General features: G+C 40.6%; 2 protein-coding genes across 2 annotated transcripts; both read left to right on the top strand.

Moving 5' to 3' along the window:
• The first annotated feature begins 1,098 nt into the window (after positions 1-1,098).
• On the top strand, positions 1,099-2,541 carry LOC136280287 (uncharacterized). The gene has a single exon (XM_066165292.1). It carries the CDS (start codon positions 1,099-1,101, stop codon positions 2,539-2,541), a length of 1,443 nt encoding a protein of 480 aa, XP_066021389.1.
• Positions 2,542-6,224: 3,683 nt separating this feature from the next.
• LOC131788939 (putative leucine-rich repeat-containing protein DDB_G0290503) lies at positions 6,225-12,124 on the top strand. Its single transcript, XM_066165521.1, has 4 exons — positions 6,225-6,551; positions 7,471-7,545; positions 8,361-8,489; positions 9,594-12,124. Exons 1-4 carry the CDS (start codon positions 6,480-6,482, stop codon positions 11,082-11,084), a joined length of 1,767 nt encoding a protein of 588 aa, XP_066021618.1. The 5' UTR covers positions 6,225-6,479; the 3' UTR covers positions 11,085-12,124.
• The last annotated feature ends 511 nt before the right edge of the window (positions 12,125-12,635 follow it).

The raw sequence follows: 12,635 nt of genomic DNA, 5'->3' as shown, positions 1-12,635 counted from the left end.
GCTTGTATCCATTCTCGATACCTAGTTTAGGCTGTCACTAAAAAGGACTTTGTCAGTCAAAAACTTGATTTGTACTCCAGATGTGTTGGTTTATTTTGCTGTGATTTTTTTATATATTGCATTGTCTTTTTAAGGTGATTGCAAACGTTTTCACGCAAACTGAAATATCTTTAATTAACTGGTAACAGGACTTCATGATTGCATGACTTGTGATTGACAAATCATTTGACTCCTGACTTGGGGACTGGTCATTAAATATGTGGAGGGAGGAGAAGGGAAAAAATAAGGGATGGGGACAAGGCTATTTCAGATTTGTTGGAGGGTGGGCAGGCGAAACTTTTTATGGAGAAGTTTAGGGTGGGCAACAGTTTGCAGTATACTTTAAGAGTGGTCCAAAATAGTAAAAAAGTAGAGTGCAACAATGTATGTGAAACAGTTCTGTTGTTATGCAAAGTAATCATCTCACTGCCTATATGTGACATGAATTTTATTAAGTACTAGGTATGTAAGAGGAGATATGAGGTGACCGGGGGTCATAACATAGGTAATAAGGGGGAGGGTTGATTTACATGGTCTGGAGGGAGAGGGGCTTATAGAAATTTTGATCTTTCCACAACTTTTTTTCCCATACATTAATAATGACTGGTCCCTTAATTAGTCATTAGCAAACTTGTGCAGCTAGATTGGACAATGCCTCAACTATACACAAAGAATGTAAAATTGTGCATAAATTGTCTTCAATCTGCAAAAATATCTTAATTCTGCAGCAAATAATCTGGCAAACTACCAATGATTGAAACTCTTTAAGAGAAGTGTAGTGTTTCTGACAGCTGCCAATCATAATGTTCGGAATGCACACGCGGTCCTTATGAAGAGAAGCTATTCTGTAGTCGGGTTTCGTCTCACAGGTTGATTAAATATCGTTGTGTTTCTACCGAACGTCTCAGTGGTTATTTAACCGTAAACACCACATCTGGCGACGAGGATTATTCATAGAACACACACACAACAAAACCAAAAGGATTTAACGGGATTTCCGAAGTGATTTCCACAGAAAAATCCAAAGCGATCTCCGAAGCATTTTCCCGCGTAAACATCATGGCCATTTCTCTACCAAACTTCCCACCGTTTGAAGTTCACCTCGATGGAAATGCAGGCCCAAGATGGAAGAAATGGTTAGGAAGATTCGAGAGACTAACTATTGGAATGGGAATTTCCGATGATACGCAGAAGAGAGCCCTTTTGCTGCATTACGGCGGTCCAGAAGTCGACGAGATCTTCGACACGCTTCAAGACGTCGGTGGAGACAAAGATTACAAAAAGGCCGTCGAGAAACTAACTGCTCACTTCTCTCCGCAAGTCAACGTAACGTACGAAGTGTACAATTTCCGGCAAGCCAAGCAAAAAGACGGAGAAAACCTTGACTGCTTTCACACACGCTTGAGAAGCCTAGCGAAGACCTGCGATTTCACAAATCCAGACAAAGAAATCAAAGAACAGATTATCTTGAACTGTAAATCGAATTCCCTACGGCGCAAAGCTCTGCGAGAAGACCTCGACTTAGCCGGCCTCATGAAAGCTGGTAGAGCCTTAGAATTAAGCGAAATACAAGCAAAGGAGTTAGAAAATCACGAACAAACCGTAAACGCGGTAAAGTTTAAGAAGAGAGGAATCTCGACACATCTCAAAGGGAAACAGCGCCATCAACAACCTCGACAGGAGTCACGCACTCGCTACGAGTCACGCAATCGCAGCAACTCCCGAAAAGAGAATATTAAATGTAGGAACTGTGGCGGACCATACCCTCACAAAGACTCCTACCCCGCGAGGAACAAGAAGTGCACCTCCTGTGGCAAACTAAACCATTTTGCTCGTGTTTGTAGAACAAATCCACCTGAGTCAGCAAAACACGTCACACATGAAGACACGGCTGAAAATGACGAATACGTATACACTATAGGCGGTGACAAGCAACCAACTTGCCACGTCAGGATCGATGGAAAGCAAATCGAAATGATGGTCGACTCCGGTGCATCGGTCGATCTCATAGACGAACGCACCTTCAGGGAGTTATACCAACGGAAGGTACCAGAAGCCTCCAAGCGCAGAATTTTCTCCTACGGATCATCCACACCCCTACCTGTTCTGGGAACCATCGAAGCCGAAATATTCGCCAACGCCAGCAGCACATGGACAACCTTGCACGTCATCAAAGGTGCTTCAGGAAACCTCCTGGGTTTTAACACTGCTACGAAACTTGGTGTGCTCAAGATCATCAATCAAGTCAAACCTGACGAGACCAGTCCCCAGCCCCCCATTAACGGAGATTTGGAAAGCCTGTTCGGCGGAATCGGCAAAGTGCGAGGGAAAGTCATCAAGCTTCACACCCAAACAACAACCACACCGTCGGATACCCTTCCATGTCAGAAAGGATGTCGAAATGGAGTTAAAGCGATTAGAAGAGCTAGACATCATCGAGACTGTAACGGGCCCAACACCCTGGGTGAGCCCTATTGTCATAGTCCCCAAGAGCTCTGGTGAAGTGAGAATATGTGTGGACATGCGAGAGGCCAACAAGGCTGTTAAACGAGAAAAACACCTGATGCCGACCATAGACGATCTGGTCGCTGACCTCAACGGAGCGACAGTCTTCAGCAAGTTAGACCTTTCGTCTGGATACCACCAACTGGGGCTGGCCCCAGAGAGCCGCTACATTACCACATTCAGCACACACGTCGGACTCCGAAGATACAAGCGCCTCATGTTTGGAATTAACGCAGCATCCGAGATCTTTCAGAACGCAATCGAAGAAATACTCACAGGCCTCCCTGGATGCAAGAATATGTCCGACGACATTATCGTTTATGGAAAAACTCAGAAGAAACACGATGAGAACCTCCGTGGTGTACTGGAACGGCTGAAACAACATGGCGTACGCCTGAACAAGGAGAAATGTTCCTTTTCAAGGAGTGAGATTAAGTTCTACGGACAGATTTTCAGCAAGAATGGAGTCAAGGCAGACCCAGCCAAGATCAAAGCGATCACTGACATGAGCAAGCCAGAAAGCATCGGCGAGGTGAAGTCTCTGCTGGGAATGGCTCAATATGTGTCTCGTTACATTCCAAACTACGCTACGATAACTGCTCCTCTACGACTGTTAACCAAGAAAGACAAGTCATGGCAGTGGGCCGACGAACAGCAACGAGCATTCGACAAGCTGAAAGACAGCCTGATCAAGAATCACGTGATGTCGTACTTCAATCCAAGACTCAAGAGTGAAGTGATAGTCGACGCGAGCCCTGTCGGACTTGGAGGATTGTTGGTGCAGGATGGTAAAGTTATCAGTTACGCTAGCCGAGCACTCCGTGACGTCGAGAGCAGATACTCTCAAACGGAGAGGGAGATGCTAGGAGTAGTCTGGGCAGTCGAACATTTTCATCTTTATTTGTATGGATCAGAGTTCACCATTGCCACAGACCACAAACCACTCCTAGGTATCTTTAACAGTCACAAGCCAACGTCAGCGCGCATCGACAGATGGAAGCTGAGGCTCATGCCTTACAACTGCCAACTTACCTATCGACCTGGCAAGGACGCGGAGAATCCAGCCGATTTCATGAGCCGCCATCCAAGTAACATAGAAAGCAAGGAGCGCAGCATTGCAGAAGACTACGTGAACTATGTATGCAACCAGGCAGTGCCAAAAGCAATGACGCTGCAAGAAATCAAGTTAGAGTCGGAGAAGGACGTTTCGCTCCAAGCACTTATCAAGGCCATCGAGACTGACAATTGGACACATCCCGAAGTACAGGAGTACAGAAATGTGAAGGACGAACTGTCGGCCTACCAAGGAATTGTACTGAGAGGAAACAGGATTGTAGTCCCAAAACTACTGAGAGGCAGAGCTGTAGACCTAGCACACGTTGGACACCAAGGAATGGTAAAAACAAAACGCCTCATCAGAGAGAAAGTGTGGTTTCCTGGTGTAGACAAGATGGTTAAGGAAAAAGTCGACAGCTGTTTACCATGCCAAGCAACAACTACTAGTAAGGCAGAACGACTCGAACCTCTAAAGATGACACCGCTACCAAACGCCCCCTGGAAAGAACTTGCGATGGACTTTCTTGGACCACTCCCTTCAGGAGAGTACCTCATGGTCGTCATAGACGAGTACAGCCGTTTCCCAGAAGTTGAAATCGTCACATCCACTTCTGCTAGATCCACCATCCCGAAGCTTGACTCAATCTTCGCTCGACAAGGAATTCCTGATGTCTTAAAGAGTGACAACGGACCCCCCTTCAATGGCGCGGAGTTCAAGAACTTTGCTGAGCATCTGGGTTTTCACCACCGCAAAATCACGCCTCTCTGGCCAAGAGCTAATGGCGAAGCGGAACGTTTCATGAAGACACTAGAGAAGTGCGTGAGAGCCGCTACCGTTGAGCACAAGAGCTGGAAACAAGAACTCTACAAGTTTCTACGACAGTATCGGGCGACACCTCATTCGACCACTGACATTTCGCCGTGCGAAGCACTTAATCACAGGAAGCTCAAGACTACGCTACCAGAAGTGACACCACCAGTTCTTGAGAAACAGAAGAACATGACAGATAGGGATGCAGAACAGAAGTTGAAGATGAAAGCATATGCAGACCATAAGTTAGGAGTGAGAGAGCAAGATCAAGCTAGGAGACACAGTCCTTATTAAGCAACCAAAGCGCAACAAGCTAAGCTCCCCGTTCAGTCCAGTACCTCTCGTGGTTGAAGAAAAGAAAGGATCTATGGTTACAGCAAGCAATGGGAATAAAACTATCACGCGGAACTCATCCATGTTCAAAGTTGTCCCGAACCACATAAGGCATGCTGAAAAGATAACACAAGGGCAGGCAGACGAAGATTTAACAGCAGAGCCTTGGTCACCAGAAGTTTCAGAACAAGACAAGTCATCAAGTTCTCCAAGCCCAATTACACCCTTGCGGCGATCTCAGAGGCAAACAAGGCTCCCTGCAAAACTGAAAGACTTTGTCCTACTTGTGCAATAGAACCAGACACTCGAAGCTTGCAGTTGAACTTTGTGACAAGCTAAACACGTTCCAGTTTGTCGTTCTTAATCATTAGAGTTCAGTTGTTTAAGTCGATTTTTCTAGACATACATGTATTCAAGTTTACAATCAAGAAGGGGAGAGATGTAGTGTTTCTGACAGCTGCCAATCATAATGTTCGGAATGCACACGCGGTCCTTATGAAGAGAAGCTATTCTGTAGTCGGGTTTCGTCTCACAGGTTGATTAAATATCGTTGTTTCTACCGAACGTCTCAGTGGTTATTTAACCGTAAACACCACAAGAAGTAAGCAAGGGCAACTGTAAGGGTAGGCCTTTATGATGGTTTATTAATTTCTTTTTTCAGTTCACTTTTACATAATTTTAATTACCTTAAAAAGTATTACCTTGTCATATTACATGATGTTAGATTTAATTGGAACCCATTGTTAATAGTTAACATTGTGCTGTAACATATACTTACAAATATGGCTATTATAACTTTCAATTTGTAATTGGTTTGTCAAAAAACAAAATAATAGTAAAAGTAACACTTATTAACAATAAAAAATAATTGTACCACAGTTACTTGCATTGATGCCTGGTGTATGTTTGTATGTTATGTTTCTATCTGAGTGAATGCCCCACTTCCTGATCAAAAAAAATTGCATTATTAAAACTAAACAAACAACTGACATTATGCCAACAGAATGACTTCTTGAAAGATTTTTATATCATCATATTTATTATTCTATGATGATGATTGTTTTTTTAACCCTGGGAAAGTAATTATGGATAAAATATGTGTTATCTAAGACATATTACCTATACCCTGTTGTCTTGTGTCTATAGTCTGATCTCTCATCACCTAAAGGGCTTTTATTGCAAAACATTCACTTTGATATGATCTTTCAGTTTTTGCAAATTTGGTTATAAACTTAGGAAGTGTATTACAGATGTCTGCTCTTACTGATGATTCTTATTAGGCTCCTTGATTTTCCTTTGACCTGACTGGTAGAGTGGCCAAAATGATCTGCCTTTGCAACTTATTTAGAATAAATGTTAACTATGATTAAACAGGGTGATTGTGCAGGGGGTTGTTTTAGCATTTAGACCCATGACTACCTCATGTACAAGTGAGTCTCAGCTGCCATTGATGATGGTACACACTCTCTGAGATTCTTTAAAAAAAGTCAGTAGGGAAGGTGCAGAGTCATAACAACTATCTCTTAGCTTGGAACCCAGGGTTGAGAGGAAAGACTACCCTGGATGCAATAAATATTTATTTGCTCTTTTTATATCATGAACTCTACATCCAATTTCAATCTTTCATCCAAAAGAAATTTGAGAGATGTTTTGTTTGCCCATAGAGTCCCCCAAGATATTTTTGATCTGGCCTGTTTGCACTGGAGCTCCATGAGGTGTTGAATCTCTTTGCATAATGGAAGAAATATTTGCACTTTACGCTTTGACTTCAAATTTTACAAGAGGGGAATCTCTTGAGGAAATAAGGGTGAGAGTTGGCATTTCTAAATGTTTACCAAAAGCTTATTATAATTCCTCTAACGTCAGGTGTGTGTGACTGCATGGTTGATTTAGGATTTGTGATGCAATTATTTCACAATCTGCTCACCCCTTCATCTACCAAGCAGTGCAGTGTCTAATTGCCTGGCTTCCTTCAATTGAAGCAAACCAACAAAATTAATAACCAAATTGAGTGACATCTGGTCCAGACCTGTCAAATCTCATTGAACCTCGCCAATTACCACTTAGCTAACAAATTCAGCCTAGGCAACCCAGATTACCAACCTTAAATTACCTGAACTTCATCATCACTATTAAAACTTTTCCCAAACCTCAGCATTATCATGTGATAGTCATTATAATGTTGGTGACAGTGGCATTTTATATATGAAACCTCATCAACTGATCACCAACCACATCTATCTCACAACCTCAGAACCTCTCAACCTCATCAACCCTATCAATATCAGCAACCTTAATATGACCTCACCAAGATCACAAAGCTCATCTTTTCATTATTTCATTAAACTGTGTCTATTATCAACATTATCAAACTGTAGTGAACTTCACCAACATAATTAAACTAATGACTATAGACTCTACCAACTTCACCTTTACCACACAAACTTTTTATCCTTACATTAATTTAATGCATCCCAGGAACAATATCAACCTCACAAACATTACTATGACCAGAGTTACTTTGTTACTGTAAATACCTGTAATATGTGATGTACTTGTTGATTTTTCTATTTTTGTTTGTTTATCAATTAATTTACAGTAAAATGAATAAATAAATGTTCATTGTGCAGTTTCTCTATATTTGTAACAAGATCGAAAAAGTGTTATTTGTTGATTTTGCATGGTGAATTCTGGGTGAAGACTAGACTTATTCTTTTCTTTTGTAGGGCCTGACTGAAGAAAAATACCCTGCACAAGATGACAACTATGACATTTTAACTGCCGGTTCTAACAACAAAGAGGTGTGAAAAAGTGTCGTATGTTTTAATTAATCAATCAATAAAGGGAGGTCTTTATTAATGGTTTTTAATGCATCAATTAATACAAAGTTTAATATCCCCTTCCTGGGCATTTAAACTTTTGAAAATTCTCACCCACCCACCCCCCCCCGGAAAAAATTGTCTTCAAATGCCCGACCTACCTTTTTTTTTTTTGTAAAAGGCAAATTCAGCGACCGTGACTTTATACATCAAGCTTAAAGCCCAGACCTTGTGGACAATTTTTAGCCATTTGCACACAGAAGTAAATTATTTACCCCTGACACCTCCATATTTAAAGATGTAGCACTTGAAGAAAGATGTTTTTTCATCTTGTCACGAGCGTGGGACAAAGAAAAAATTCTGAGTCCCCATGAGTCTTCTCTCAAAGAATTTCTGTGTCCAAAAAAAGAAACGGCTGAACTGGAGTGATTACATCAGAAGTGGATTTTGTCTGTGTGCTTTTTAGCAGTAACGGAATTTTAGAATAATGTGAACTTCTAAAGTTTTAAATCCAAGCACGAATTAGCGCTGGTGTGACACGGAGTTTTTTTGTTGTTGTTAATGGTTTCTTTTTTTGTTTGGTTAATTGTTTGTAGAAACGGTGGTGTAATTTTTGCCAAAGAGTGCCAAACCCAGTTCAGTCACAAACTTACTTGATGTGGCGGAAACCTTCCAACTGATTTAGTTTAATACTTCAATCTTTTTCGTCGTGTTCATTGATTCACTGTTGTAAAAATGCGAACACACACCTTCCCTCTTGAACGACGCACGTCATTTATGTAATTTTTGAATTGTAGGAAACTAAGGATGACAACTTAAGATCTCTTAAAAACAGTCATCTTGAGGGGAAAAGTCTACAGACAGAGCCAACCGAGGATGAGAAGGATCTTGATCAACGTGAAAATGCATCGAAACAATTTAATGAGGTAAATATTTATGACACTATAATTTTAGGTGTCCTGCTATTCTTGTGCCTGGCTCTAATTATATTATATGCTTAGGAAAGAACTGATTACGATTGGTTGTTTGATCTCACTTATTTTAGATTCATTTACCCACAGAGGCTAACAGCCCACTTGATTAAGACGTCTTCAAATCACCGTCAGACACTTTTCAGTGTTTCATAACTGTTGTACCTAGCTAAGTTTATTTTTACCAACATTTAATGCTGCAAACTCTGATTTAATCCTTTACACCCTAACATCAGTATGCATATTCTCCATACTGTTCTCTACACATTTCCTTGGTTCTAACAAGGAGAATTTGTAAAACCATCAAGAGCTTCGTTAGTTACTGATCATTTCCTTTATTCTCATGACTTAAACATTTGATTCAAGGGATAGATTGAAAAGAGAAATTAGAACCTTGTCACTCTTAGGGATTAAAGGGTTAAGCCGATAAGATAACATTGTTAAACTATGAAGGTGCGAAAAAGGTTTTTTCATAAGTGCTTAATAGCGATAAATTTTGATTATTTGGTTAGTATGTGAAGCACCGGCTCTAGATTTCTATTCTACAACGCACTTATCGAGTTGGCACTTTTATTTTACCTTTGAAGAAAGGATTCTGATTAGTAAAATTTGAATTTGGATGCACTTCCCACGAAATGAGTCTATCTTCTAAATAGTGTAATGGATGGTTTGGTTTTTAACCTGGCCTTTAACCCTAAGACTGACCAGCATCTTATTTCTCCTGACAACATCACACCTGAATCAAACATTAGGGCAGCAAGAAAAAAGGAAATGATCATTTACTAAATAAGCTCTTGAACGTCATACAATTTCTCCTTGTCAGCACCTTCAGACCTTACAGCACTTTACTAGTTGCTGAGATGGCATGTTGTAATTTCCTTTTCTGTTAGCTTTTTTGTAATTAATTACGGGTTTGAAATCAAGAATTTTTGGTACAAAGAAATGGGTATTTTGATCCGTTAGTATATTTCTTTCTACAACCATACAGGTATACATGTATTGCTGCATTTCTCATATTATGTGAAAAAATAATTAGTGGTAATGTTTTAACCGTCATAGATAAAAGAGGGACCTAGTTCTCTTGATGGCAGTCGCACAATTGGTTCATTTATCCAGCGAGCTATCAACCGCTTACAAACAACACTTGGCTTAAGAAAAGGAACAGAAAAAGAGGAAGTCAAAATTAAGAGCACGCCCTCTAGTGTAGTTGCCTCTTCGAAAACCGAAGTCGTCGCTGACACAAGTTTTTCTGAGATACTAACCCGGTTCGAAAGTGATAGTCTTGAGGGAAGGTTCATTATGAAGCTTGAAAGAAGATTTGCTAACCTTGAAAACTTGATACCTCAGTGCCACACACGTCATGAAGAAGATGCAATATTCAAGCAGAAGTTGCAGGAGAAAATCCACCTGCTTGAATCGCAACTAAAGGAAGAAAAAGTTTTCAAACAAAAATTGCAGAAGGAGATTGATCAGCTTGCATCACAACTACAAGAAAGGGATCATTACAGACAGAACGATCAGGAGACCACTAAGCAAGCTGCAAAAATGGCCCAACTTCGGAAGACGTCGGAAAACGAAAAAGAGGCGGTGCACCAAGACCATTTGCGTGAGCATGCGCAGTTGAAAGAAGTAGATAGCGGTGGCGGGAAAACGGAGAAGAAGGTGGCCAAGGATGGTTATTCACATTTGAAAGAATCGTGTTGTAGTAAGGAGATGGTTGAGGTAACTGCTGCCGAGCTCCAGTCACAGCTGGTAAAAGAAGTGCATCGTCTAAAAGAGAGCATAGGGAAACAATTACAGGACACAAAGAGGAAAACTGATAGACATCTTGAGACAATAGAGAGGAAGGTAGGCGAGCACGCTTTACAGTTGGGTGAGCTGAATTTTCGTCAAGAGGAGAGAGAGAAGACAATGGCCCAGCTCCATTCAAAAGTGAACGAAAAGGATCATCAAAAGGAGAACAAAGAGCAAGAAATACAGGACGCAAAGGAACTGTTAAAAGAAATTGATAAACGTGTAGAGGGAAACGAGAAGAAGGTGGCCGAATACGCTTTACAGTTGGATAAGATGAGTTCTCGTATGGAGGAGATAGAGAAAACGAATGCCCAGTTTCATTCACAGATGGTAAAAGAAACGAATCATCAACTGGAGAAGATGGAGAAGGAAATACAGGATTTAAAAGAGCTGATGAAAGGAATTTGTCAACGCACCGAGAAAGTGGAAAAGAAACAGGCCGACCAAGGTTCCCGACTGAAACACATGGGCTCTCGCGTAGAGCGGATGAAGACGGCAATTGATCAGTTCCATTTGAAGTTGGAAGAATTGCGAAGATTCCTGGAGGAAAAAATGAAGAATGAAATGCGAGATGTAGTTGATGAAGTCAAGAACCAACGCGTAGTCCTCTCCACTCATGAAGAAAATATATTGCTTCTTCGCCGTGCTCTTGGTGACCTAAATCAAATGTTTCAACGTGGTTTGAACCATTTGAAAAGGCGAGTTGATACCTTTCTCGTGAGTAATGGTCCAGCAGTACCCGATGGGCTTGGATAAGTCCTTCTCGTTTAATGGCTTATTGACGGTTAGTATACCTTCCCGGTCAATACGCGTGAACATTACACAATTCTGCTCAAAACTCTAGAATTTTGCTCGGTAGTTAAAGAAAGCCTGAAATTTACCTCAATAAGACTGAAAAATTTTCACAGGATATGTTTCAGGAAATATTAGTCACATTTGCTTTGTATTGGACTTTCAATTTTTCGTATAGCTGTCATGTATAACATCGATATCACATATAATGATTTTCCGTTACTCTGCGTTAGTCACGCTCGAAAAATTCTCATTCTGTGAGTTAATCTAAGCCAAGTACAGTATGCTTGTAATCTTTCACCTTTGTGAACTCTTGTCTCCATTATAGTGAATGGTGCTGTTCTGTTGGTAGAGTGCACCAATCGAAGGTTGGCACGCATACGTTCTTTGTTTGGCAACGAGCATGTTTAATTGCGGTTGTTGGCGCAGTGCTTTTTGTGTGTACATCAGCTGGCCAAAACTTTCCTAGGGTGAATATAAACTTGCATTCTAAGTAAAAAACGACAAGGAGATTTTTTTCCTTTTTTTTCCAGTTTTTTTTTGAGAGTGACTCACCGATTAGTTGCCCAAAATATGGATAGGGCACAGACTGCTCTTCAGCTAAAAACATCTGCAAAAATATTTTGTACTCTTTTTGATTTTGTTAGAATAGCCAGGCTAAGCCTGAACAAAGTAGTGATTTAAACAATGAGTAGCACTGGAAAAGTAAACTTTTGGCTTGAAAAAGTTGCAATATATTTGATGAGATTGCTCTGTCTTATGTCAGAGTCACAATCAGGCTAAGCCTGCGTGAAATGGCGTTTTTTAACCCTTTAACTCCCAGATCAAATTTTTCATTCTCCTTACTGTCAACCATACAATTCTTATAATGTTAGTTCCGAGAATTTAGTATTGGATCAACTGATTATCCCCAATTTGATATTTTTCTTTATTCTTATCACTTAGCTGGTTGATATTGTATTGATATTGTAAGGAGAAATTCTGTCTTGGTCACTCATAGGAGTTAAGAGAGTGTCTCTGTAAGAGCGGTCCGGTCGATTTTGCTTGGGACACGGATTTCGCTCGTTTCTCGTGTGTTGTAAGACATTCATGTACCTATACTAAAACCACAATCAGTTTGATCGGATCTCTTTATTTTTCAGAGTTTTACGCAAATTAAATTTCACTCGAGCGAAGGCTTGTCGTGACACTTTTCAAGACTTTAATTTCATACAACTTTAGAGGACAATTTACAAAAAACTACGGAACTCAGCAAAAAACAAATACCACAGCCATGTATATTAACTCTATCTTATCTATCGAGGCGACTTTCGTAAACATCACGAGTCAATCAAGGAAACAGGAAGACTTGAATGACACCTTATCCGTTCGCCTAAATCAAACACGCCAAAACCGATCAAATTCAAGGTAAATTTTTGAAAAAGTGAGGCGTTCTTAACTGATCCAACTAACATAGCTAGGAAGTAGGTGCCATAGAAAAGATAACTACAGAAAAAAACTTTGCGGCCCGACCTT

The sequence above is a fragment of the Pocillopora verrucosa genome, chromosome 4 (genome assembly GCF_036669915.1).
Source record: "Pocillopora verrucosa isolate sample1 chromosome 4, ASM3666991v2, whole genome shotgun sequence".
Classification (NCBI taxonomy): Eukaryota; Metazoa; Cnidaria; class Anthozoa; order Scleractinia; family Pocilloporidae; genus Pocillopora; species Pocillopora verrucosa.
This window is presented reverse-complemented; position numbering and strand designations above follow the sequence as displayed.

Excerpts from the sequence above, each read along its gene's own strand:
- LOC136280287 (XM_066165292.1), top strand. The coding sequence starts at position 1,099 with ATGGCCATTTCTCTACCAAACTTCCCACCGTTTGAAGTTCACCTCGAT.
- LOC131788939 (XM_066165521.1), top strand. The coding sequence starts at position 6,480 with ATGGAAGAAATATTTGCACTTTACGCTTTGACTTCAAATTTTACAAGA. Across the intron at positions 6,552-7,470 it reads AATCTCTTGAGGAAATAAGG|GGCCTGACTGAAGAAAAATA; the intron begins GTGAGAGTTGGC and ends TTTCTTTTGTAG. Across the intron at positions 8,490-9,593 it reads CATCGAAACAATTTAATGAG|ATAAAAGAGGGACCTAGTTC; the intron begins GTAAATATTTAT and ends TAACCGTCATAG.